This window comes from Molothrus ater, chromosome 4 (genome assembly GCF_012460135.2).
Source record: "Molothrus ater isolate BHLD 08-10-18 breed brown headed cowbird chromosome 4, BPBGC_Mater_1.1, whole genome shotgun sequence".
Lineage (NCBI taxonomy): Eukaryota > Metazoa > Chordata > Aves > Passeriformes > Icteridae > Molothrus > Molothrus ater.
In genome coordinates this window covers 21,795,537-21,822,968 of record NC_050481.2, presented here as the reverse complement: position 1 = coordinate 21,822,968, position 27,432 = coordinate 21,795,537, and the positions used below count along the sequence as shown (strand labels likewise).

The window sequence follows — 27,432 nt, the reverse complement described above, 5'->3', positions numbered from 1 at the left end:
CATCCAAATGCAAATAGAATTAACTTTGCAGCCATTCATTTTAAATTGCTCTTGAATCATTCTGAAGTAAATTCCATTTGAGAAGAATTTGCTTCAGGTCTCGCATGAAGAGATAATGGTCCAATATATTATCATCTAAGCAATAATAGTTCAAGTCTCGCAGTTCAGATATGTACTGAGTTATATGCTGGGCTGATGAGAATTAAAGCTTGGTATATAGTAATAAAACTAGTGATCTAGAGATGAATAGATTGGTGTATGGAGCACAATATTTTCCTGCCACAGATTAGAGCAGGGATACTAATCCATAAAAGGGGAAATATGCCATTAAATCTCTCTTTTCACGTGTTATGCATGAAGAGCTATAATATGTACAGTTTTACAGGCAAATGCATGAAAAGAGTAAAGACCTTTCCTAACATCAAAAGGTTCCTGACTTAGGCAACGATTTGTTTTACCTTAAAAGAAAACTGAACTAAAATTAAGCTAAAATTCCCACATGTGACAGCCCATGCCAGATTGTATCAATGCTGATTTCAGTGGCATTTCCCCTGTTCCTATAGATTTGCCTGTGACTTTGCTTTTAAAAAACATAGTTGTCAGATACTACAGAAGGCAAATAAAAGTGTATCCGAATTTGGACCAGCAACTAAAATAAAAATTCCAAGTTAAGTTTATAGATTCAAGTAGCTTTTAAAAATTTATTTTCTTAATATGAATGAATTGCATGACTGGAACTGACTGGAACCAGTTTAGCAGTACCATTAATCAGGTCTTTTGTCTTGCTAATATAAACCAGTCAATAACAACAGATGGGCTGTACACTTTATTATGTGAAAATAAAGATGAATGTCACATACTGCAGAAGTAAACTTGCAGCTCAAAATTACTGAGCACAGAAGGGGATTTGTTACAACAGGGGAGAACAATGTGTGTCTTGTGTTTGTGTTTGATCAAAGTTGTAAGGGGACCTTGCCGCACATGACATTGGCATAATGATTGGAAATCAAGTATGTGAATTTTTAGTGTTTGTTTGTATCTGCACTTCCAGATCACTCCCAAATGGTTCAATTAGCTTTTTTCCTCCAGAGAAAAGAAAAAAAATGTCTAGCTACTTAGGAGAATTTAATAAGAGAGTTACAAAGTTTGCTGCTTTGTTGCACCGTTGGGAGATGTGCATTTTAAATAACCGGTGATAACCATCAGGAAGATGCAGATCAAAGTCTCAGGCAAGATTTATCCCCTCATGCAGCAATGGAGCATACCATGAGAGACAATCCCTATCCAAATTATAGACATTGGCTCAACAGGCCACATGGTGACAACAAAACCATCCCTGAAAAATCTAAGTCAGTTTGACTCTCAGGAATGACCTGTGTTTAAGTAGAGCTAGTCAGGAGAAACTGATGGGAGTGTTCATTTTATTCAGTTGTTAGAAACTGTCTCCTCAGGAAAACACAGATTCATTAGATTGCTCTGGTCTTGTTCTCAAGAGAACTGCAAATAATCCCAACAGAGTCAAATGTCCTATATTGGCATTTTCTGTCAGATTTTTAGGAATATTTTGCTATATAATTACACTAACATTATAATTATGCTTGCATGTTTCTGCAAGCATTACAGTGAAAGCATGACAGCATATGGCTGTAATTCAAAAAATGAAATGCAAGACTTGGCTCCAAGATGTGTGTTAAGGTTGATGGTTCAAAACCCTGTCCCCGATCAGCAGCTCGATTACCTGACTGTCCTAAGCTCTGACACAGCTGTGCGTGGTGTGATGTGCAAGCCATCAGGAGGGGATTTAAGGTTCTTCTTCCTCAAAAGATTCTCATCCTGAGAAGCAAGTGTCACAGCCTGACACAGGGGAACTGGGGCTGCACACCCTCTGTACCTGTAAAGCACCATCCTGGCACTTCAGCTGGTGTGCCTGGGTGAGAGGGGAGAGGTGCTTTGCCTCCCTGCAGCACACGACCCCATCTCTTTGGGGGATGCAGGAAACACCAAGTGACTTCCCACTGTGGTTCACACAGGTGGATTGGGCCACCTGTTGCCTTTCAGCAGTGAAAAGCAGGAGCAAGGGTCCTTCAGTGCTAATGGAGGTGGACTAGCTTTACAGTGGGATTGCCGCTTTTTCTGCCAGATGCAGTCATGGTGATATTCTATATGTTCCTCTTGAGAAACTGCTCTATAAAAAAAACCACCATTGTTGCTATTAACAGCAGCAGTATGAGGGCAGGGATTGAATGAGCATTCTCAAGTTTAAAAAGGAAAAAAAAATCTTTCTTAGCTACTATCTTAAATTCTTTCTGAAAGTGATGGTTTTCAATGCCTGTTTCCAGGGACGAGGCAGCCTTTGAGCACTATTTGTATGACAGTTTGTGAATGGTTTCCATCTATATCCCTAACATTTAAGAGTGGTTCAGATGCCTCTTGATAGAAATGAGAGAGTGTGGAAAAATAAAGCTGAGCTTTACTGTTGTTCAAGAGGAGTAAGGAGGAATCACAGCAAGAAGGCAGTAAGAAAAGAGGCTTGTTGTATCTGACTCTGGGATGCCAGGCTTGTTGGAGACAAGCAGCTATCACCACAATCAAATATGGGACTAGATCATAATGTACTGGGCAGTACTTTGAATACATACAAATAATACCTAAACTTTATAAGCAGTTTACCTTTAGGAGGAAAAGCCATAACCCACACCCATTTTCCAGGCTGATTAAAAAATATTTTTAAAAACCTCCTTTTGTTTTTTCTTTTTTGCAGCTTGCTGATCCCTCCTTTTAGATTTTCTCGTTATCTTTGATAAGGTGCAGTTAATTGGTCAGGCATTGTAATTATTGCCTTTGATAATGCGCAGAAATTTAGTGGTGAAAATAAATACATTTGTTCTTCCAGTCACCAGAAATTAGTGAAGCAATACTTGTTTAATTATAAAACATATGTGTGCTTTGTTAGTTTCCATCTGTCTGCTTGCTGATTTGCAATTAAATGACCAGAAGAAAAAGATACGTCCTGTGGCAATTCAGGGGAAATGATTCATTTCTAATGTTTCTGTGTCATGGATGTCTATGGAGCAGCATGTGGGAGAGGGGAAGAGGGGAGGTGTGCATGGAAGGGGATGAGGAATGCCAAAAAGCCTCTTGATTCAGTTCAGACATGTTTCATTGTCATGAAGCCAAATGAGGGCTCCCATTAGCTTACTGTAACTCGTCTTTCTTTTTGGAAAAAACAGGGAGTAAAATGGAACAAGGAAGAAATCCCTAATGAGGAGAGGAAATAGGATTGCAGAGGAAGGAGGCTTGTGTGGTCAGAGTGAAAAGGAAACTGCAGAAATAAAGGAAGCATGGGAAAGTGATAAAAAATTAAATTTAATTTGAGTATCTGGAAATGATTAATTGGAGATGGAAATGGAAGTGTTATAGTGTGTCACAGATTTTCCCTTTGCTAGAAGAATGTCAGGCCTTATTTATTGGCCCTTTTTTCTATCTTTGAGAGTTAATAGAAGTGAACTGGTTCAGAGAGTGATGCAGTAGTGAGTCAGGCCTAATATTCCTTATAAAATGAGACATCAAGAAGGACAGGAGTATTTTTCAATTAATATGAAGGGCAGTGGGAAATAAAAAAGAAAACAAAAAGGTGAGCATATATTCTCTTCATAAGCAGTTTAGGAGGTTCACAAAATGGTTTGCTCTGTAAGGTATTCCCATCACTGATAAAGACATGCAGTTTACCTTCATACAGCTGCATGGATGGGTACCATATTGCCTTCTTTCCCTCTCTCTTTCATCTGTCCCTGTTCCTTCTTGTCTTTCTGAAAAGCAGTATCTGGAAGGAGAGTCATGTCCCCTGTAATTCTGGACAGGGCCTGTACAGGGAGGTCTCAGGTTTGGGGAGGGAGCTGTCTGACATTTCATCTTCATGAAGAGTGGCAGGGAGGAGACAGCCAGCCAGGGTTTTCAGCGGGATGTTCCGTGGAATTTTATTGAATTGGAATTTTATCTGTCAGGAGGTATAATGATAACTGTGCCAGAGGCAGAAAGGGGAGATGGAGTGAGGCCTTCAGAGCTGCCAGCTCGCTGCTAGTGTGTCTGTCAGGAGTTGGTGCCCCCCACCACTTTGCTGCTCAGAGTCTCTTGGATGTTTCTGTGCTCTGATGGCAGGTGGGGAGGTAGATGGGGAGAAGGCTGTTCTCTGCTGAATTTGGTGCTTTCTGATGTGGAAGAGTTCCTCTGCACAAAGGGGCAGAGGGGATGTAAAAGAGGATTTGTGAAGAAGGAGGGAGAAAGGGAAGCATGCACGTTTGATGTTTTCAGTCTTGCCTCCTGCGATGGATTCTTTTCCTCCTTCTCCAGACTACTTTCATTGACTTAATTCTTTACCAGCAGCACCAGAGAGGTGCTGAGGTTCCTTATGTCAATAGCATCTGTCCATGTTTGCCCAAAATGTCACCATTTCACAGGTTCCCTGCCCCATGCCCCAGCTCCTGCGTCCTCTCCGTAGCTGGACTGCACAGACCAAGGTTCTAGTGACAGAGGAAATAAAGCACAGATTGGCACCTTCATTAGCAGTCTTAGCAGGAGAGTCAGAGTATGAACAAAGAGGTGCAGACGGGACTTGCATTTAGACTTTTGCCCTCAGCAGATTACAAATTGCTCATCTGAAACAAAAGGTACTGTTTCCTATTTGGACCAGCCTCAGCTGGCAGTAGCTATTGCATGCACCTGATTATGCAGTGTGATAAGTCACTATTGAAAATGTGGCCTTGAAGCCTCTGAAAGTTTCTATTATTTCTCTTTATGGTTTTGCAGGCAACTCTACCAAGCACTTACACAAAGCTTTATTGCTGGTATTGTCTATGATGGTAACAAAGGACTGATCCCACACTGTGAATGTGCACAACCTTGTCACATCATAGAGAGGGAAGAATGCTCAGGATGTAAAGAACAGTTTCTTCCAGTCTGGAATCAGCAATGCATCTAAGCCTCAGTTTAGGAATGCTCCTAAGATAACATTTTATTCAAAAACTATTCACCTTTATAATTTTCATGAAGTTTTTGCAAGTATCTGCCAGCTGAATTTTGATTCTTTTTTATTTCTTTACAGATGATGACTTTTTTCATGAGCTTCCAGAAACTTTTCCATCTGATCCTCCAGAGCCATTGCCCCACTTCCTCATTGAACCTGAAGAGGCTTACATTGTGAAGAACAAGCCTGTGAATCTGTACTGCAAAGCAAGCCCAGCCACACAAATCTATTTTAAGTGCAACAGTGAGTGGGTTCATCAGAAGGACCATGTGGTGGACGAGAGAGTAGATGAAACCTCTGGTGAGTTTGTGTTATGTTGTGAAGGGATGAGAATGAACACCATTAATATCAAGCCCACTGTTGTAATCTAGCAGCTGTTGCATATGGCAGCTGCTTTTCTTTACTCCTGTTACAGCTGGGAATTCCATATCTGGCATTACAAAACGTTCCTGTCATAGCACAGAGGTGGTGCCTGCATCCAAGTCAGCTAGTGGAACAGGAGTGTAGAGCACCCGGACCAAATCTGAAACTGGAAAACCAGGAAAAAAATGCACAAACGAAATGAAATTCCTTTCTTCAGACAGGTCTGCTCCCAGTTCACTTCCCTGGTGTCACAAATTCACAGTGGTTGCCCTGTGATGTTGTCACAGACCGAGAACCACATTCTCCCCAAAGTGTCAAGGAGCAATTGGGTTGTTACTAGAATGATGTTTTCTTGGGGAGATATGAGAAAAAAAGGAGAAATTTAATCAGTTTTCAGCAAGAAAGAAGGAGAAAGCACGCCTGGGCACACTTTAGAGCACTATTGATCCGGAGCAAGCACCTTGCTGTTATTCATTGCACTGCTCTGCCTGCTCTGTAGAGCCTGGAAGAAGGAGAGCTACAGTATCTTAGCATCCTTCTTCAGTCAATACCAGAAATCCCACTGACATTCAAGGAAGTAAAACAGGATCCTCATGGAACAAAAAAAAAAAAAAGGTGGGGGAGGATAGGGTTAAAAACTTGAGTAATAAAGCAGTGTTTGGGAAGACTGGTAATCAATAGAGTCTGAGACACAGGGAAGGAGAGAAGCAGGAGTTACTGATGTTTTGATGGCCCTGAGAGATAACTGGATACCAAGTGAGAAGGTACTTTCCGTTTGGGAATTGCACCACCACTTGGTCTAATTACTTAGAAAAATAACTCCACCAGATGTCTTGGAAGTCTCTTGTGAACCAGGTTTTATTTGTTTCAGCTCATTTATTTGCACAGAGATCAAAAGCATAAGCTTTTCTTGGTACTCTCACTTGAAAAAGGGAAGGTTGGTGTAGGAAGAAAGGCTGTAAAAAAAAAAATAAAGTCTGTGTTAGACTTGGGGCCTGTGTATTCATTTGTAAAAATTGGCTTTTCCACAAGTTGACTGCAGGAGAAACACATGATAAAAAAGAAATCATGTTGCTTAATACATCTTCAGGGTTTTTTATTTCATGGGAGCCCAAGGGATGGGCAAACAGAAGGACAGCTATGACTCTGTTAATTTTTTAAGTTTTCATGAACATCACCATTTAGAAACATGAGTGTTTTTCTCTACAGGTGAAATATTCATTCTTTTTTCTCAAAAATCCCATTTTGGGAAAACTTGGCAATGCTATAAAGGAAATTGAATTCTACAAGTGTAAAAGGTAAATCTTTAAAAGAGAAGCATCAAAATATTTCAGAGGACAAATATTTTGCATAATAAACAACAACAATTATATGCAAATGGGAGCCATTATCAATTAAAGATTAATATCATCTACTGGAGTTCAGTGGAGGGAAGAGGGTGTCAGAAGCTGTGCATGTCAGATTATTAGCACAAGAGCCACAAACTTAGTCACACTGATAGCTTTTTAAAGTGAAACTGTCATCAAAATCCAAATTTGTCAGTCAGACTGTTTGTTGCCAGAATATTGGTTAATGCATGTCACAGCTGCAGTGTTTGTGCACCTACCTGTAGGCAGATTTGGAATCTAGGGCTCGTAGTACATAAGTGGTATAGAAAAGGGTAAAGAATTTAATTAAGGTTGTGGTAAAATAGTGTTTTCTTTAAAGCAATGGAAGCAATATTCACTGCAGATTAAGCTGCAGAAAAAAATTGCAGGAGAGGGTGAGGATTCATTCCAGCACCCGAAGAAGGAGATATCAGCTTGGCAGCTTGCACCAGTCAGGCTGGCAAAGCCCTTGGACTCTTATAACTTTTGAGACTATTTTGGTTGCTTTTGCTATTTTTGACTATCTAGTGCAGTTGTAACCTAGGGCACAGAAGTAATGACTGAGCTGCCCAGAGGGTGATGTAAGGATCCCTCTAGGTCCAAACCTAGGTGCTGCTGATGCTGCCTCCTGACTTGTGGTAAGAGAGGCAGAAGAAACTGTCCACAAACCAGATCAGGTCTAGACTTCCCATGGGTGACCTGGGGCTCCAAGGCATCTCACTTACACAGTGTTTCTGCAGGGTCAGTCATGTAATCCCAGCAACTGAAAACTGTGGGCTTCCGTCTTTCCTGGTATTTTACTCCTCCTAAGGAGAAAGATATTCTGCTGCTGAATTTGAACCAGGCTTTCAATTCTTTAGGCAGACAAGCAAAGCAAAGAAAAATAAGGCAAACAGACAATAAAATATGAGAGGAAAAGAGTAAAGGTCACTTGTGCTTTCTTTTGTAAAGGATGAGTAATCAGGAAAAGTGAACTAAAATACAGGTGTGATGCTAGCAGTACATCACCTTGGAATTGTAAATGATGCATGGAAGAGAGAAATAGGTTTTGATTTGCAAAAGATTATGTGTTCATGGACTTTGAACCTGTGCCCAGGAATGAAATCTATGTAGAGATGATTAACTCTTCTTATAAGGCAAATTTGTTTGTGTCATTGAGAAGACCAGAGAAAACAGCACAGCAATAGCAATGGCACACAAGATGGAATTAGTGCAGCCAAGCTCTCCTTGAAGAGACCTGCTAGATAGAAATGTTATATGTATTAATTTTTAAGAGAGGAAAATAAATATTCATATAATTTTTCTCTGTATTTTTTTTCTTTGTGAAGAAGAGAAGGTACAAAATGAGAGTAATAGTTATATATACTTTGCAGTGTGGGGTTTTTTTAAACAGTGGGTAAAGCATTGCTGTAAAGAACATGCTTGGGAACTCTGTGGGAGTTGTTGCCTTCTGGTTGGACAGGATGAGAACCATAATAGTGGCAGGGTGTTCTAGTACCATTTAATTAAATTAGCCTGAAGAGAGAGCCTTGCAAATATTTCATACTGATTGAGTCTGAGAAACCTGAGGCTTTACACAGAAGATCATTACATTCTGTTTTTAAATCCTCAGAATCACTGGAATTTTTCTTCTTTATGGAAAAAGCTGAGCATTTTCATAAATAAGTCAAATGGGTGCTTTGGAAATGTCCAGTGTACATTTTGGCTCTTTCATTTCCTATGTATATGAAATACAGGACAGGGCATTGTCTTTTTTATGCCTTTATGTCTCTGGAATATTTTCCCATTAATGCAGAAAAAAAGCACTGGTTTTAAAAAACAGAGATGAGAGTTCTTTTGAGGGAACACGTTTGATTTTATGGCTGACTGTCATAAAATATAACAGCAACAAAAATAAAAGGAGCCCTGTAGAACTGATGCTTTTGGGGGCAAGAAAATTCCATTGTTACAGGGCAGGAAATTCAATAGCATCAATAATTGTTAGAGCAGTTTGTGCACATTTTAAAAATTACTGTACCTCTGAAAATGACTATGGAAAAGATTTTCTTGCACTGAGGATGGAAAAACACTGAACCAGCTTGTTCAGAGAGGTGATGGATGCCTCATCCCCGGAAACATTCATGGCCGGGCTGGATGGGGCTCTGAGCAACCTGATTTAGTTGAAGATGTCCCTGCTCATTGTAGGGCATTTGAGTAGATGACCTTAAAGCTCCCTTTGAACCCTCACTATTCTGCAATTCTGTGATTTTTATTTTGTATGTGTGCTTTTATGGAGAAATATTTTCCAAGACACACAGACCAGTTCTTCAGTGGTGGGAGAACTGTGAATGTTTGGAAAATCAGTGTCTTGCACCTCTTTCATTTTTCCAGAGGGATGGAATGCTGCTATATCAAACCCCACATTCCAGTGATGCACAAGAGAAAAGCAGAAAAAAATCTGGGGCTTTTTTCCCCGTCTTTCTAGTTTGGATATGCATTGGAACACTTTCTCTGTGACTATTAAGGTGAAATGGTCTATAAACCCTCTCTTGCCCTCTGCAATGCCAGGGACATGTTCTTCTCTCTCCTTCAAGCAAGGAGAAAACATTTGTGATGCTTTAAGTGCTAATTAAATAGACATATTGGGCAATTCACCCAGCATTATTGTTTGCCTACACTGTCTGTCTTCTTTTCCTGGGATGCAGAGGGAGAGGAGGTCTTGGGAACTTTGCTGATGACCCCTTCCTTTTGTCTGATTAAGAGAGTTTATCAAACTGCACTTGGAGTGGACAAATATGCACTTCTTTTCAGAGAGAAAGCTGACTTCGTTTTTTTCAGTTTCTTTACGTAGCCTCCACTGAAATTCCAATTCTTACCTCCCACCATTACCTTTCCCAATTAGTCAAGTATTTTTGGATGACTTGCAGATCCAATGAAAGGAGACCAAGCTTTTGACATAGGGTCTGCATTGATCTGGCAAATAGGAGTTTGTTAACTTAAGCAATGGGTTTGGCAGCCTGTTGAGGGAGTAGATACCCAGCTAGCCAAGTCTTTAATAGATCACCCTCTCAACAGAAAGATCAAGGATTGACATCTGCCCTTTTGCCTTTAAAACAGCTCTTACAAGATCTTGCAGCCAAGAGAGCAGTGGGGAAGCCTTCACAGTCACTGTGTTCTTCTGGCACCATGTAGAGAGGCAGGAAAATCACTTCCAGCACAGAATGCTCTGTTGCTTCATCTTCCTCTCTGTGTGTACATCTCATGAAAGCCATTTATTTTGGTGTTTGTCACACCACATATTAGAAGGCTACATTGTGCTAATGGCAAAAGTCATTGTTTAAGCTGGGACTTCTGATTATACAGCAAAGGTCATCATAGAACCTCTCATTTTGAGAAGTTGCATTCATTTATCTTACTATTTTTTCTAAAAAAGAAAAGCCATTATTTCTTAGTATTGCATGTCTTTGAGTAACAATGTTGAAGAACTTGATTTGGCAGCCCAAATACAAAATCCCAGTGCCCCCAGTCCCCAGGTAAGCAGAGCTCAGGGAGAGGTGTAGAGGGATAATGTTTTACTCATTTCTTTTACCGCTAGATCTTCCTTTCCTTACAGCTATTTTCTTTCTCTGCATACACATCTTTTTTGCTCAATCTCTTTTTTGCATCTTGACATGCTGTAGCTTCCTAATTTTCTGTGGTATTTCTGAAGAATCAAAAGGATAAGGAAAAAGCTATTTTTCTGAGCAAATGTGGCCAGTCTCCCTATTCACTTCACTAAATATATAGTCAATGCTGAATGCTGCAGTTAGACTTAGCCTGCAATATTTTGATTCTCTGGGGTAGAATACCTTGGGGTTATGTTAGTAAGGGTAGGCACACATCATAAATAAGCATTGCTTTCATTCCACCATTGTCACAAGTCATTTTATTTTCCATTTATCATTGGATCAAATCCATTACAGACATCAAGCACCCATATAAAAAATAATTATTTCTCAGCAACATATTGCCAAGTTTTAGCTCTGCTCCTTCATACTCTGCCCTAATCCAGTTCATTTCAAGGAAATTTAAAAATGTGTCAGTGTGTCTCTTCCCAAATATTCCTGTTAATAGTTTTAGGATGTGGGTTAGAGCTTATACTACAATCTGTTTTCTTTCATAATTTGAAGTCTGTTCCTTCTCAGGAAAGTTGCTGCAAGTGAAACATGCTTATGTATGTATGGTCTGAAAGGCTGCAGGTGGTGCAGAAAGAAGCACATAACTCAGTTTCTCCAAAGATCTGGAACTCTCTGGGGAAATACAGGCTCTTTACTTCCATAAAACATATCAAGAAATGGATGGGGCTTTTTCCTACTTGAAATTTAAGTTGCAGACATTTTTTGCTGTCACTTGGGCCATCTCCTTTCTGCCTTTCACTCCCTGTGGCCCGACAGGCAGCTCTCCTGGGCTAGAGGAGCCCTGTGTCCATCAATGCTGCAAGAGAAGCTTTCTCTTCTTAAAGGTTGTGTCTTCAAAATCAGCTGCTGGGAACATGTTTTCCTCTCACGCAGATCAAGGGAATACCCAACAACAAAGCTGCTGCAGACAGTGTTTTCAAACAGACAAAGTCTGCACTTTTATCTTGAGCAATTAGTATATTTGGGTAGAAAAAATGGCTATTTTGGATCTTCAGAAGAAACGGAGAGGCAGAGAGCCACCACTTTCTAGGATACGCATTTAAAATAGCGGGGGTTTGTGTTGAAGTGAGTGAAGAAATCGCTAAGGTCAGGACATACCTGAAGAAGGGAGATAAACTTTTGTAAACAGAATACGACCACTGGACCAGATATTTGCTTCTGGCAGCAAATCTCATAGGCAATAACAAGACTCCCCCTAAACCCAGCGAGATTGTTTTTGTTTAGAGGCCTGCAAAAGACTTGAGGATTTTTGAGTTAAACTCAACTGAGTATAGGATTCACTTACAGTATGTGCATTAACATACCAATAATTTCTTATTTAATCAAACTGTTATATGTGGGGGCTTTGTCCCTCTAAGTCTTTGTGGAAGGCTGCTCCAGCTCTTAGACCAAGACATCTTTTTTTTTTTGTGTTCATAGCCATTGGGACCTGCCTGTCCTTCTGCTACTTCTGTCCTTTCCAGCAGCTTTTTCCCTGTGTGCCCAGCCCCCTTTGCAGGCAGCAGCAGTGGACATCACAAACCCTCTGCCCTCCTGTTGCTAAGCTGACTGGGGCATCTCTGTCCTTCAGAGTACTCAGGCATGCTAATAAGGGGCCCAGGGAGAGCTACTCCTCCTGCAAGTTAATCCCTCTCATGCTCCTCCTCTGAGTAATGATGAGCCCATGGGAAGGGTCATTTGCCCATTCCACATTTTCCGTATATTCATCATGTATCTGTGCAAATCACTCAGTGTCTCTGTGATTTACCTCTGCAAAGTGCTTTGGGACCAAAAGATAAAAGCTTTAGGATATTTATTTCTTATTGCAGCATTAACTTCCTATCTGCAGCTGTTGCCTAATTGTCCTGGAGGTTTCCTGTGGGCTTCTAGAAAAATAAATCTGAGACAGGAAATAAAGTTATTTAAAATAATTAGAAGAGGAATATGGATGCCTCTTACATTCATTTAAAGCATTTGAGGACATCCCCCTGAATATTTCCGTCCTACATCTTCTCTCTTCCAAGTTTTTCCTTCATTAAACCCTCTGTTACACACTCCTAATCCCATTAATTCCCCAAGAGACATCTTCTGACATCAGTCCACCCACCACAGCTTCAGACTAGCCACAACTTTGCACAGCAGTGCTTCCTATTTCCATCCCTGTCCTCCAGCTCTTTTTGAGCCCTTTGTGTGGGATCTGGAGCCCTGTGGCAAGGGTGGTCTGATGCCTGAAAGGCTCATAAATGTGTTCTTGATTTGGAAATGAGTCCCAAAGCCCAGTCTCCATCCTGCACCCACCAGCCTAAATGGAAAACAGCTGTTTCTTAGATACAGTAGTGGCAAAAAAGAAGAACATGGTGGAAAAGAGGAGCAGAGACAAGGTCTTGTGTGCTGCCAAGCAGAAGTGCTGCAGTCAGTAGCAGATGGAACAGGAACACTTGCATCCTGTAAGTGTAGTTTTTTCAGTTAATTAAATATGAGAATGAGTAGGATTAGTAGAGCTGTAGTTCCTTCACAAAAATACCTGGAAGTACTCAGGGAAATGGAAAGTCAAAATTATACCTGACTTTTACTTCTATGCAAAGAAGTTACAGTCTGATGCAGACAGATGATCTGGCTGTAGTCTAACACTCTTTAGAGACATTGGGGTCTTAATGACTGTGCTAAACGTTTAAGTGTTTTCCAGACTCCCTTGATGTCTATCTAGGCTTGTGTCTCAGTTACCTGAGCGATATCTTCCATGTTTTCCTCTATCAGCTCGTTAGGCAGAGAAATCATCAGCTGAAGAATTCCTATTCCTTAAAACTACATTGGAGAAATCCTTCTCTTTTTAAACTTCTTTTTTAATTTTTTTTTAGGGAAAAAAAGCATTTATATGGAGCAAAGCTTTGCACATAGATCAGATTTAGCGAGGCTTTTTTTGCTCTGCAGGTAGGGTGCCAAATCATCGCTAATGTTATGAAGGGAAGGAGAGGTGCCTGTCACATGCAGCTCTGACCCACACAGGATCTAATTTTGTGCTGCCTTTGCAGGTTCACTGTCTGTATTCATTTTGTCATTCCCTTGCATTCCCAATTTGTACATAAATGAGCAGCATGATGTGGTAAGGACCAGCAGAGCTGCCATTCACCTGCAAGGTTACGTACAGTTCTTTCTCAGGTTTTGTTGGAATGCTTTTCACAATTCCTCATAACTTCTCATCCTCTTCATACTTTGATTGTAAGAGTAGAAAGTGAGTCTTTTGTCAGACACTTCTGTGTCTTCTATTCCCTGAATACAAATCTTTAGGCCCTTGCAGCCTCTTCTATTTTTTGCTCCCAGGTTTTGATTCAGAGAGGATCTTGGTTGGTTGAATGCAGTTTTTGGGTTCCCAGTGACTTGTATAATTATGTTTTTGTAATGAATGCTGATGCTGCCCCTGGGTTGGTTGCTGCACCCTCCTCTGAGGAGGAGTAAGGACTGCCATCCCTGAGGAACAGCAGTGCCTGGAAGTAGATCAGGTTTGCTTTGGGGAATTAGGTTGAGTGCTTTTGGTTTTCAACTAAGGTGGAAACCAATATTGGAATTCAGAATGGTGGGGAACCTAGGAAAAAAAGAGGAAAAGGAGGCATTTAGACCTACAGGGATACTTTGATGGCATTTACTTACATAATTTAAAAGGTCTTTTTTTCATGTCAAAGTCACACAGACCTGCAGAGGAACTTGCTTACATCCCTGGTGCCTCCTGTAGCTGGCGAGTATCATGAACTGTGCTGTACCCAGCTGTACACACCAAAGGACTTCCGTGACCACCAGGCTGCCTTTTTGCATGCCTTCCTGCTATCATTCCTTTGTTCACTACAAACTAAGAAAAACCTCCTGGTGTTCAGGAGCTGGTGTTTTAACTGCTGCCCTGGCACAACTCTGAATACATGCTGGGGGGGGCACAGACAGTAAATTCCCAGAGCTTCATCTCTGTCTGGAGAAAGTCACTTCACTTGACAGCACAGTGGACAAAGCTGCTTTGAAAGCAGCTGCTAGCCTTTTTCTTCTTTTCATTTTAGTTTTCTTTTTTTTTTTCCAACATACCCAGGTCAGCTGTGAAATGCCATCCCCAGCATGCAGAACAATGGCAAAAAATGATGGGGGTCTTAAACTTCTTCCCCAACCTGCTGTTCCTGCACATTGCAGAATAAAAAAATAGGAAAACAACTGCTGAGGAGGCTCCCGAGTGACCCCTTGTGTCACATTGAGACTGTCCTTGTTCCCACAATAGCTGCACCAGCCACTGAACTGTGTCATCACATCAAGTTCACAGAAATAAGGCATTTTCATGTTGTCTCTGCTTCTCAAAGCCATGCAGAGAGGATGTGGTATATACATACATGTGCAGATACATATTTTAAATCTGTAACACGTACAAGTTGGTAAGTCAGTAAAATAAACAACATGATCTCTATTTTTATGTATAAATTTACACACAAGCCCATTGATTGTTCATTTTCCTGCCCCCCCCCTTCACTATGCAAAGGAATGTAAATATGCTGTTCAAAATTCAGATGTTCTCATTTGGCTTCCCAGATGTTTGAAGTTCAATAGATTTCTTTTTTGTTGTTGTTGTTTTTTCATAATTTCTTCTGCTTCATCTTGTGAAGTGCTAAACCATTATTTCTTTGTGCCTGCACATTGAGATTCATCTGTAGGCTCTAAACTGCCTCAAAAGTGCTTCAATTTTGCATGAGCACTAAGCTGGGGACTGGGAAGCATTACCCACTGCTGAAGGCCCAGATCATTAAAAAGAGCATGTAAATCCTCTGAACCAGAAATGAAAAGTGCACAGATCTTCTTTGTGAAGTCTCAACTGCTGCTTTAAGTAAAACATGAACCATTGGCATGTTTTTTCCTGGCCCTTGAAAAAAACTAAACCAACATTTTTTCTCAGCTGCTTGTTCCTCAATCAAAAGAAGGGAAGACTGGGCTATGACCCAAGAGCTGGAGCTGGTCAGAGCTCATAGTCCTGCTTTTTTCTCTGTGGACAACCTGTGTTCTTTCCACCCCCTGTAAGTAACACCAGCCAGGCAAGGGAATGACACCTGGGGTTTCTTAGTGTCAGGATAACTTTTGGGTCAAGATGCTTCAATTCACAATTGTTTCTACTCTTAGACTTCAGCCTCTGTGAGTTCAGAAATTATGATGCCCATTGTTAAATGTAAATATATATTTATAGGGAGTTTTTTTTGGAGTCCTGCTATACCAGAGCTTAATGCTTTTGTTCCAGGAAAAAGGAAAAAAAATGTGGCAACTGTAGGCACACATTGTTTGTTGTATGTGGAAGAGAGCAATGAATTTTGAAGTAATTTGTACATATTTGCAAAAACTTCTGTCAACCAGAAAATAGCCTTCATTAAGAAACAAAGAGGGAGTTGTTTTTCTTTTATCTCTGAATAGTTTGTAGGCTGTGAACAAGCAATCCAATGCTGTTCCAAGGTATGAAACAGCAGTAGTTGAAGGGTGATGTAAAGCAATCAGCTGCTGAGATTGGCCAGGGGAGGAGATAGCAGAGGGGCTATTTCACCTTCCCAAGAGGACAAACCACAGGGCTGTACTGGCCACCCCCACCTTGCTGGCAGGGACCAGGGCACATGGCTGGTTTTCCACCAGCATCCAAGAACTCCGTTTTGAAATCTCCCCTGCATCTTACACAACTTGGTCCTTCAGTTGTTAATGGGAAAAGAACAAAACCACCTTGTTTTCACTGAAAGAAAACAAAACCTAAACAGAATACATGTTCTTTAATTCAAATTCAAAGTAAAATCCCTCTGAAGACAGCCCTTTGTAATTTTTGTGTAAGTCAGTCAGTTAAAAAACAGGGGAGCTGGGATTTTAGTTTAACTCAATACCATTAGGTGGTAATTAGATAACATAGGTAGGGGATGCAAGCCAGTGCAAACCTGACACTGATTTTAGAGCAATCTTGACTTTATTACACTGTTGCCTTCACCTGTGTTAATTTGAGTTCAGAATGTATCTGTTTCCTAAAGAGAAAGTTACGAAGAGACCAAAAAGAGCTGGAAGATTTTAATTTAAATATTTAAGCTAATATTTGTGGAAAATTGCTTGTGATCTTTACACAGTTATTTCATATTGCCAGCCAGCCTCAATTTGTGTAAAAGCAGTGTATTGAGACAATACAGGTGTAGGCAGTCACAGTGTGAAGGATTGCTGGGTGTAAAAGCTGTTTACTCTTTTAAACTATCTCTGGATATCTATCTGTCTATCTCTCTTTTGTTAAGATTGCAGGTACTCTATATAGAAAATAAGCTATAGGCAAAGTGTGCCATTCTGCAATCATCTCAGTCCCATTATGGTGCACAGAATACATTTTTCTCAGCAAGAACTTTAATATTTGAAGCTGTTCTTGTGCACAGCCTATTTATTCATTTTTAAACATCAAATTCTATAGCTTAAGTACTCTGATTTATTCTAGTGGAAGAACTCTCTGACTGTAAGGAATCCATCTCTGCAAGAGGGTAAATAAATTTAAATTCCTGCATAGCACTGATTTTTTTTTTTTTTTTTACCTTTGTGAAAAATTTACTTCACCAAGTAAAGCAAGCAGACACAGGTTGTTGATAGCACCTGTGATGAACAATTAAATAAATTGGACGGGTCATTCCAGGCTATCCATAAGTAAAAAGATCATAATTCTTTACTTTGGTCACTTACATTTTGCCATTAAAGGTAAAAGGACAAAAGATTGCATAAAAAGAAACCAATCTGTTTCCCTTTTATAAAATCTGTTTACAGTCATACCACTTTGACATATGGTCTTGGCTGCTTTCCTGTGGCAAAACTATGCTACTGTTTTAAGTGGTTCTTTGGTGAGGCTTTGTTAGAACTCTTAAGTCAGTTGAGGAACATGAGGAACATAATTTGAGTCTATACCAGCCTGAGTGTTTCATAGGTGTGCAGAGGAGTGTCCTACCCCAGAGGTGGTCTGCTGCTGGCTCCACAAAGCCTCTTTACATCAATCAGAAACTGTCCCTGCCCTCTGTATCCCCTCCAAGCAGTGGGAAGGGACATTTGGGGTCTCACCCACTTGGGGGGACCTGGGCCTGTCTAAGCAGGGAGAGAACCACCAGCACAAAATATCAGGTTTGTGAGGATGGTCTGAGAACTGACTTTGCAAAATTGAATGTATAAAGGATTGCAAGTTACCTTTGTGAAAATGGGCTGTATTTCCATACTTATTGGCAGTGGCTGTGATATACCTGCCATCTATATGCAGGTATTACTGCAATGTCTTTTTCCAGACCAGTAGGTCATGAAGTTCCATCTCCTTGAGAAATGTGTTCTTTGGCGTATGTGATTACTAATTAATGAAATACCTTTTGGGCAAATGAAAGCACAGAAGCACAGAAACTCTTTGAACTACTTACAGAGAAAATAAACAAAGTATCCATGCAGTCTCTTAGAGTTTTTGTAAGTGCAGTTTAGCCTTGCGACTAAATAGCTCCTGTTTACTGTTCTGCCAGAGGGTTCGAACACATACCAGTGTAGCACTTTCACCAAAATTACTCTATCAAAGTCCTGAGGAGTATTTTCACAGGTCTTGGGTATTAATATCAAATGCTGAACAGTAATGGCAGCCAAAATATATCAAAACAGTCTCTTGGCAGAATGATGCCTAGTGAGGTGTAGATATTAACTCTGTGACCTAGACTGACTCCAGGCTGAATAATTGCATTTGATTAATTGATCATAATTTTCTGTTTTCTGATGGTTTTGGTGATCATTTATTGTCTTGTTGCAGTCTTATATGGTCATAGAACCTTGAGATATTTTTATTTCCCTAGAAAGAAATGCATCTCATCAGCAAATCTGTTTCTTTTAAAATCATTGGGAAATTTGCCAATTACTTCAGTGGATGCAATATGGAAGCCAGGAGTTATATCTGTAGTTATCAATAATCTGTCATAATATCTACAATTGCATTGCATTCGCAAGCATTAAAAAGGATAACATTTGTGCCTCTAAAGACCAGATAATCTACCTCACAGTTTGTATAGCCAGCTAAGTTAAGCACTTGGGGACCATGTGTATGGAGTGTGTCTTTGCTTTATTGTGTTTCTAGGATACAGTTATAATAAAAGACCATGCATACAAGGAATGATTCTCTCTTCACACTTCCTTTTGCTCCATGAGGGACATTAACTTAGATTTTGATATACACCATGAACTACTGCCTCTCCCTTCTTAGCAGTAGGAAGACTGAGAAAGATTCCTTCCACCCTCTGCCTTTCTCTGCCCATTAATCCCTCATAGCCTGCAAATACAGAAATAACTAAAGTTCTGGTTCCTTCCTACCCCTTTTTAGAGAACAAGTTGTATTAGTCCCAGAAATACATTTATTTTATTGAAAAAGCTGTGCTAGTGAGTAGGCAAAAATTGTGACATATAGACAACTTCTTCATTCACTGGACTGGGACATAATTGCAGAACAGTTATGACAAATGTCACGAGCCTTCTTCATTGCTATCCTCCACCCTGAACTAGACCGAAAACTACTAGGACAAAAGAATATCTTAGTCTGGTTGTCAGCTGGTGACTGAGCCACACCCAGCCGCTCACTCCCATGGTGGGATGAGGCTGAGAATCCAGCAGGTAGAAGTGAGAAAACTCATGGGCTTAGATAAAGGCAGTTTAATAGGTAAACTGTGCAAGCAAAGCAAAACATTTACTTAACACTTGGTAGGCAGGCAGCTGTTCCCAGGAAAGCATGGCTCCATCACAGGTGACTTTGCAGGACAAATACCACCACTCTGAACATCTTCCTTATTCTTCTCTCAGCTTTATATGCTGAGCATGTCAGGGATATCCCTTTGGTCAGGTCTTTGTGGATTTATAAAAGGAACCTGTGAAGCATTCTAGCTGCCCACATTGCTGTTATTTCCCTTCAACTCTGTCTGTTATGACATTGCTCGTGATAGAATATCCCGACTTCCTGTGGGTTATTCCACCATCTAAGTGATTATTATGTAATTCTGGAAATGTGCAGCTTACTCAAGTGTTCAAAAAAACCCCCACATTTATGTTGTGTATCTTCACCTGCTATATAGCTTAGCTGTATAAAGAACTAGACTGAAAAATCCAATATATTTCTAAAGAAGATGATCAGGTAGAGGATTTACCCTTCTGTGAGAAGATGACATTTTTTTACTTAGTGCAGTGACAAAGGCCAGTACCAGCTAGGTATATGATGCATAAATTATTGCTAATCTCTTAGTCTGTCTTGAGTGTATTTGGACAAAACACATGGGCTCATTTTATAAAGCAACTTCTAATTTTGCTCTCAGAGATTGTGCACTCACATATAATCAAGCAATTTGAAAAACAGTTGCCAGTTTATCAGAGGTGCAGCATGCCACATTGTCTGGAAATATTGAGACATAGGTTTTTCTTTTTTTTTTCTCCTTTTTCCTTTTTTTTTTCTTTCCTCTAGCTAATGTTCTTTAGTGTAGAAGCAGAAGCAGGTCCAACAGAGATAAGATGAAGATCTCTGTTTGAAGTCATCATGCAAGGGTTTTCCTGCACTTGGTGCCCATGGGAGATGGATAAGCAATACACTCCTGAATGAAAGCAGACAGAGTATGCGAGCTCCTCTGTGAAATCTAATGTACAGCAGTGTGTCAACTGGTAACAAGGCAGTTGCTATCTGAGATATCTCAGCAAATTGCAGTGTTTTCAATATGGCCTAGAAAGGGATTTTCTGTTTGGGGTGATGTTAGAGGGTGCTAGAAGAAGGAATAAGATTGTGAGTTGATACAACAAGGGAAACATGTCCCCCCTTGTGCTTGCCCCAGGGTCTGAGGCTGGGTGTGATTCAGCTGGTGAGGGTTTTCTCCTAAATCAGTGTTGCTGTTTGTGCAATAAGGCACCAATGGGTTGTGCTGGGAAGCAGTGGTGGAATCAAATCTCTGAGTTCTGGCCATGGATCCTTATATCCCAGATAATCTTGTGGCACCACCAACTGGTTTTGTACATTTGAACTCTAGGAACCGTAGTTTACCTTAGAGATCAAGACACGGTGATGTTTTTTGCTTGTAAGCAGAAAGATGTAGAATTTATTTGCTATGGAAAGAAGGTGTGCATCTCCTTGGTCATGGCACAACTGTTGATGCTACTTAAAAACCAAATCACTTTGAATAATCTGAACCTGTCAGTACTTCTCAGCCATTCCAAAAGGCATTACCAGGAGTAGCTTGTTATTTTGAATTAGAAAGCATCTCAGGGGGTCTGAGATGAAAAGTTCTGCTGGTGCATTCATAAGGAGCAGCTATTTGTAATATAGTTTTGTATCTTCCACAGATGATCAGAAAACAGCATTTGTGTCCTGAATGTTAAAGCTATTTCATAATCATTATTAACCAGTATGGTCATTATGAGCATGCTTGTTTTGGCCCTTGGGTAACAAAGTTCACTGCTCCATCAAGCTCTGTCATAATCAGCATTATTATAAAAACATAATATTGTAACCTTCAAAAGCTCCCTGGGCTAGTACAGTAAAAACTGGGGGAACGAGCTGAATCTTTAGGCTAGCAGCAGTTGCACTGGGAAAATATAACATTTTTAATGGATGTAAGGTACATGCTCCTCCCCACCCTCTTCATGGTCTTCTCACCAGGACAAAAGCTATCCCTCAGACCCCTCTTGGAGCCTAATTAGCTCATCAAAGCAAAATAAGTTTATAACACAGTATTCACTGCATATCAAATTCCCATACACTGCTTTGATTTCCATTCTTTGGAGTGCTGTTACCATATTTTGAGTATTTTATTTCAAAGAGAAGAGCTATCAAGTGTTTCCCCCAAAGAAGTTGATTATTCAATGGCTAAAGATGTCAAGGATAATGAAATAAAAAGGGAGCTGGGCTGTGATAGTCTCTAGCAGGAAAATGCATCTCATTAGAAAGCATTCCCACCAGAGGAGTCTGTGGTGTTACATGCCTTAATTCCTTTCTGCTGCTAGGTTGTTGCCCAAGTTTGGGATGCAGGCAGCATGCAGCCACAGTGGCAGCGCACAACTGTGTGCAAACAGTAATTAATCACTGGCTCCCTGAATGGAGCCTCTGTGAGGCTGGAGGCAAATCAAAGGGCCTGGCCTGCTTTCCAGCGCTTGAGGAGCACGCCATGCTGTACAACTGGGAACATTCACCTTATGAATATCCCCTTGTAAGCCCTGTGGCAGGAGGCTGAGGGGAGCTGGCCTCCACAGGCTCAAGTCTGTGCTCAGCAGAAGGACCTGCCCTTTGGTGTTTGGTGATGGGGAAAAACTGCATGCTCTGATCCAAGGATAATTCAGTTCAGTTTCCTGGCAATTCCAGAAAGAAAAAGAAAATCAATCTCACTACACAAAAGATTTGTATATGAATTTATTTATTCAAGGCTGTTTGCAAGAGTGCATCTTTGAAATGGCCACGGTGTTCTCTACAGGCAGCTATGCATTAGAAATTTGTCAATACTTTGGCATCATCAGCAAAGAGCAAATATGCTGAGAAAAGGTGTAAACACTTTCTCCCACCCCCACCCAGTAATTAAGAGCCTTTAGGCCAGGGAGTGCATTTTGAAGCAGAGAAGGGAGTTGCGTCAGTGTGAAACACAGTGGTTGTCATTAGAGGATCCACACATTTTGCAGTGATGCTCACAGTAGTGTCTGAGACACCGCAAAATTTCCTTGCACTTAGAAGAAGTAAAAAGTCTTCCCCAGAGAGAGCACTGTGTGGGAAATGTGGGCAAATCTCGGTCTGCTTGGAAGGATGGCAAATGGGTCACTGTCCTCGTGGGTGCAGCTGTGGGTTTGGGGGAGGGTTGTGCTGAGATGGGTTATGGAGGGCAGGGCCAGAGAGACTGCCAGGCACTGAATTGTGTTTCACTGTGTTATAAAATCCCTTTAAAAATACCCCAATATCTGCAGCATATGTGACAGTAGTAGTGCCCTAATAAGGCACTACTTGCCTGAAGTATAAGGCAATAAGCTTGCAATAAGCATACTGCAGCACATATGCTCATCATTATGAAGTATCAGGACATTTTCTGCCATCCTAAAATCCATTTTCGTGGCAGCTCAGTGTCACAGTGAACAGGACTTGTCCCTGTGTTGTGTCTGTCTAGCAAAAAGAGATGAAGTACAAAAGGGCTACAAAGGAAGTCATATAAATTGAATGATTATGTGGTTTTATGATATATCAAAATAAAACTGGTCTGGAATGTCCCTTGATGTAAATTGTCCTAGAGATGCGGTACAATTTATATTAGCTGAGGTGCTGTTCCTCCAATTTGTCTAAAATACATGCTGTATGTGATGAAAGTCAAAATCTCAGCAATTAGTTTTTCACTCACCCACATCTCTCACTACGCAGATAAAGTGGGAGTTTCTTTCCCTTTGCATCCTTATGACAGTCTATGTTGCTGAGTAGATATTTGTAGAGAAATGTAAGTTCTCCCAGCATCTCTGCAAGCAGATTTCTGCAATGACACTCATTTTCTGTCCATCAGTAAGGCCAGCGCTGACCAGTGTTCCTTGCCCCCTGACAGGTCTGATTGTGCGGGAGGTGAGCATCGAGATCTCGCGGCAGCAGGTGGAGGAGCTCTTCGGGCCGGAGGATTACTGGTGCCAGTGCGTAGCCTGGAGCTCCGCGGGCACCACCAAGAGCCGCAAGGCCTACGTCCGCATTGCCTGTGAGTGCTCGGCTGGGCACTGGGGGTGGTGGTGCTTGCCTGAGGAGATGTGCAGTCTCTGCCTTTTCAGGGAGATGTTTCGTTTCCAACCACGCTGTATTTTGTGCTGTTGTTGATGCATACTGAAACTGAGGCCTTCAGAAATATTCACAAGAGTTTCAGTTTATTCTCTTCTTAGGAGCTAAACCTCATTCTCCTATGTGTGGCATCAAAACTAGTATTAATTGAGTACAGCAGTTTTATGTCCCCATAAAAGTGCCTGAAGCTAATGAGTAGGAACCTTAAAAAAGCAAGCTATGGAAAGAGACAATAGCTGTTCTTTTCACAGAGCCACAGAATGGCTGAGTCTGGGAGGCACCTTTGGAGGTGATCTGATCCAGCCATTGGCTCAAGAAGGGACACATAGAGCCAATTACCCATGACCATCGCCAAATGCCTTTTGAATATCTCCACAAAAGAGACCCCACCACCTCTCTAGGCACCCTGTGCCACTGCTCTGTCACCCTTACAATGAGAAAGTGTTGCCTGATGTTCAGAGTGAACTTTCTGTGTTTCATCTTCTTTCCATTGCCTCTGGTCCCATCACTGGAAAGAGCCTGGCTGTGTCTTTGTTGCACTCTCTCATCTGGTAGATGGGATCCCTCTGAGCCTTCTCCTCTCCAGGATGAACAGTCGCAGCTCTCTTGGCATTTTCTTGCAGGAAAGCTGCTGCTGTCATCTTTGTGGCCCTTTGCTGGACTACCTCCAGTATGTTCATGTGTCTCTTGTACTGGGGAGCCCAGAACTAATCCCAGCACTCCAGATGTGACCCCACAAGGGCTGAATTATGGGACAGGATCAGCTCTCTCACCTGTTGTCAATGCTTTTTCTCTAGCACAACCCAGGACATCATTAGCCACATTTGCTACATTTCTTACTTAATGTCAGCTTGGTGCCCACCAGAACACCCAGGCTCTTTTCTGTAAAGCTGAAAATAGGTATCACTGTAGTCAGATAATAGAGCTGCTGTTCCTTAGCAAAGAAAAAAGTGTGTTTAGCATATCATGTGATCAGATTGGTAATATGAGTTTGAAAGTGGTCATCTGAACCCCAGTATTTCATCGTTGTTATTCATGGCTACTAGCCTCAGTATTTATTTGGAACCATTCCCAGCTTAGACCCCAAGAACACAGGGTAACCAGTTCCCTGAAAACAGATCTTCATTTGACTGTACAAATATTTAATGTTCATTAATTTTCAAAGAGGTGCTTTTCTTTATAATAGAGTAGTCACACTGGGGACTCCCATTTCTCTTTCACATGATGAAATACTGTTCTGTATAATAGGAAAAAGTATAACATCTAGAATTGCCTTTCTTCCACTGCTTTCACTCAGCAAAAACACATTTTGTGAGAAAAGGTCATTGGAAGCTGGATTTGCAGCCTACTTATATTCCCTGCACTGTGCCTAACAATTTATAATAGCATAAGAAATTCTTCCAGCCAAATAAACCTTTTCACAGACATATTAGAGGAAGGGCACTCTGTCATTATAACTCTCCATTAAAGGCTTGATTCTCCTTCTGTTCTTGAGAAACTACTACTTGGTTAAATCCTCAAAGAGGAGGTACCTTCTGTATAAACATCCAGATACAAATCTCAGAGGTGCTATTTAAATACCCATTTTTGAATGCTTTTATTCCAAGTAAAATAGGAAATAGGGACCTGTACTTTTAAGTATAGGCCTGCCCTCAGAGAAGAATTTCCCCAGGGCTAAGGAGAATTAAGATTATTGTACAAGACAGTCTTCCTGCAAAAGCAGAAATGTCATTACACGTGTGCATATTGCTTTCTCATGACAGGAAGCTTTTCAAAACTTTGAGGATTTTCCCTTTTTTGTAATGAAACAAAGAGAGTGGTTTCAATTCTTTTTTTCTTCCAAGCAGTCAGCACTTCAGAGAGGCTTAGCAATGTTTGAACAGGTTTTTTAGATTATGACTCTGCAGTTAACTCATTCAGTAGAGTCTCATGTCCTGCCAGGTAGGCCCTGACAGATGCCCATTAAATTAACACAGTTTGGAAGTATTTTATATATACTTAAGTGTATTTTACTTGATATTTAAGTAATTTTTGTGTCCTGGCATACCTGTGCACCTAATTCCTATGTAACACATAATCATTATGTGTCAATGCAAGTTATTTTATATCAACTGACATTCCCAGGTGTCCACATTTCTATTGAAGGTGCCCATAATACAGAGTTTGCTTATTTTACTTACTATATTTTGGAAAGAGGAGAACAATCAGTTCAGTGATTTTTCCAGAGTCTTAATGGCTTTTTTTTTCCCAGAAAATCTAATTAAACAAACACCAGGGAATATTAGACGCCTGTAACTCAAATGTGGCTTTGTATTTTACCAAAAGTTTTTTAACCTCTTGTCCCTGAATTTGGGATTCTTGGACAGCTGTGACATAGGCAGGTCACTTAGAGTCCCTGGGATTAAGGATTGAAGTATGAGTCCTTCAATCTGTGGATTCTAAACCAGCAACAAAAGCACATTCTCTGCAAAATTCTCCTTTCACAGATTTCTATAAATTTGTCAGGTAACTCCAACCTACTTTTTGAGAACTCGGAAAGATGATGTGGGGAATATGCCTTACTTTGTGATGTCATTTGGTCTGCAAGTCCACTGCTTTAACCTCAGTTACACCAACACTCATCTGCATTCACTACTTTGACTTCTTAGGACTGAATCTGCACTGGCAATAAAAAAAAAATTGTGTCATAACAAACTTTCAATCCAGCTGGTTAAGCATTCTGATGGCTACACAGTGTGCCATGAGGCTGGGATACAATGTAGGTTCTATACAGTATTTATTAATCCAGGAAATCAAGGATGTCCAAATCTTAAGAGGGACAGAAGAGTCCAACTCTCCACATCAATCTGTAGCTATAGCTGCTTATTTGTCACCAGTGCAGTCTTCCCTTTTAATTGGCACAAGAGTGAGCCCTGACACCTTTGGGAGAGGTGAGGGCCAATGGAGCATGTAAACTGCTTAAGTGGAATTATTTATCTTAATACCCGAACCTGGTGATTTTATCTTGACGGGTGCAATTGTAGCATAACTAGCCATATCTAGCACATTAGGAAAAGCTTCTCTCCTCTTTCTCTGTCTCTCTCTCTCCCACCCCACCCCTATCTCCCTCTCCCCTCTCTCTCCCCCTTTCTCCCTCTCTCTGTTCATTTACTTCTCCTTTTCTCCTTATCCACTTTCTGTTTTTTCTCCCTTATGCCCTTACGTCTGATTCTGGAATTATTGTGTCCTCTCAAGGGCTGGAGCTGCACTCCATTAAAACAAACAAACAGAAAAATAGCACCTAGCATCACTGTTCACTGAGCGTGTAATAGAATTAACTGAAAAGTAATTTGAAAGTGTGAAAAATGTGCATCCTGGAAAAGCAGCTTGTGTTTGTTTAATACAGGGTCAGGCATGTGTCAGAAAGTACATAACAGCCTTGTCAATGAAAGTTCTCTGTGAAAATCAATTGCAACATTGCTTTGACCAAGAGCTTCAGTTATTCAGGAAAGGAATGATCTATAAATATGGACTAAAGATGCTGCTGACGTTCAAAGGTTGCCCATGCTGGCAATACAGGCAGGAAAAAAGCCTGAGTTTAAAGACAACATTCCAGCTTCCTTAAGTGTTCAGGGCATTTAACAGCAAATCACTGTTGCACTCCTGGATCATGTGTGTGCTGGGAAATGACTCCCTTCTGTGCAGGCTGTTTCTGCAAAGGCATGTTTTTCCTGTTTCACGGAATTCATTGTCTTGGGGCATCAGTCTCCCCATGAGAGCAGAGCTGAGCATTTCATCCTCTTAAACCAGCAGATTTGTCAGGATTAATTTTCACTTTGCCATTTTAGATGTATCAGAAACCAAAAAAGTAGTGATACCTAATGTACATATCCTGGTAGAGCTGGAAAGATACAATAAATTTTCTGAGATATTTGCCTAGGAAAGTGCTAAAACACATTTCCTATTTATTTGTACATTTCTGATTTATTCTAGGCAAATCCTATGAGGAGCCTTAGAAGTCACTAATATGTTTTGATACAGTTTTCCTGCTCAATTAAAAAATTTTCCTGTTGTGGAGAGAGGGAGAAAGGAGGGATTTTGGGCAGCTTTACCTTCAGCTGTGAAAAATGCAGCCGAATATAAAGCTTTATGTGAATTTTCTGTAACAGAGCTGATGCCATTGAGCAGATAAAACTGAACGGGACAAAATTCCTCTTAAAACAATGAATGAGATCTGCGCCTGTGTAACCAAAAGTAGAGTCAAACCCACTG

General features: G+C 40.7%; 1 protein-coding gene across 2 annotated transcripts in view; it reads left to right on the top strand.

Annotated features, from left to right (window-relative positions):
* UNC5C (unc-5 netrin receptor C) overlaps nucleotides 1–27,432 on the top strand; it is a 247,875-nt gene that overhangs the window by 150,599 nt on the left and 69,844 nt on the right. For both annotated transcript variants that reach the window (XM_036381742.2, XM_036381741.2), the window contains exons 2-3: nucleotides 5,102–5,323; nucleotides 22,961–23,104. In XM_036381742.2, coding sequence (XP_036237635.1) covers nucleotides 5,102–5,323; nucleotides 22,961–23,104 — 366 coding nt within the window. The remainder of the gene's footprint in view (nucleotides 1–5,101; nucleotides 5,324–22,960; nucleotides 23,105–27,432) is intronic.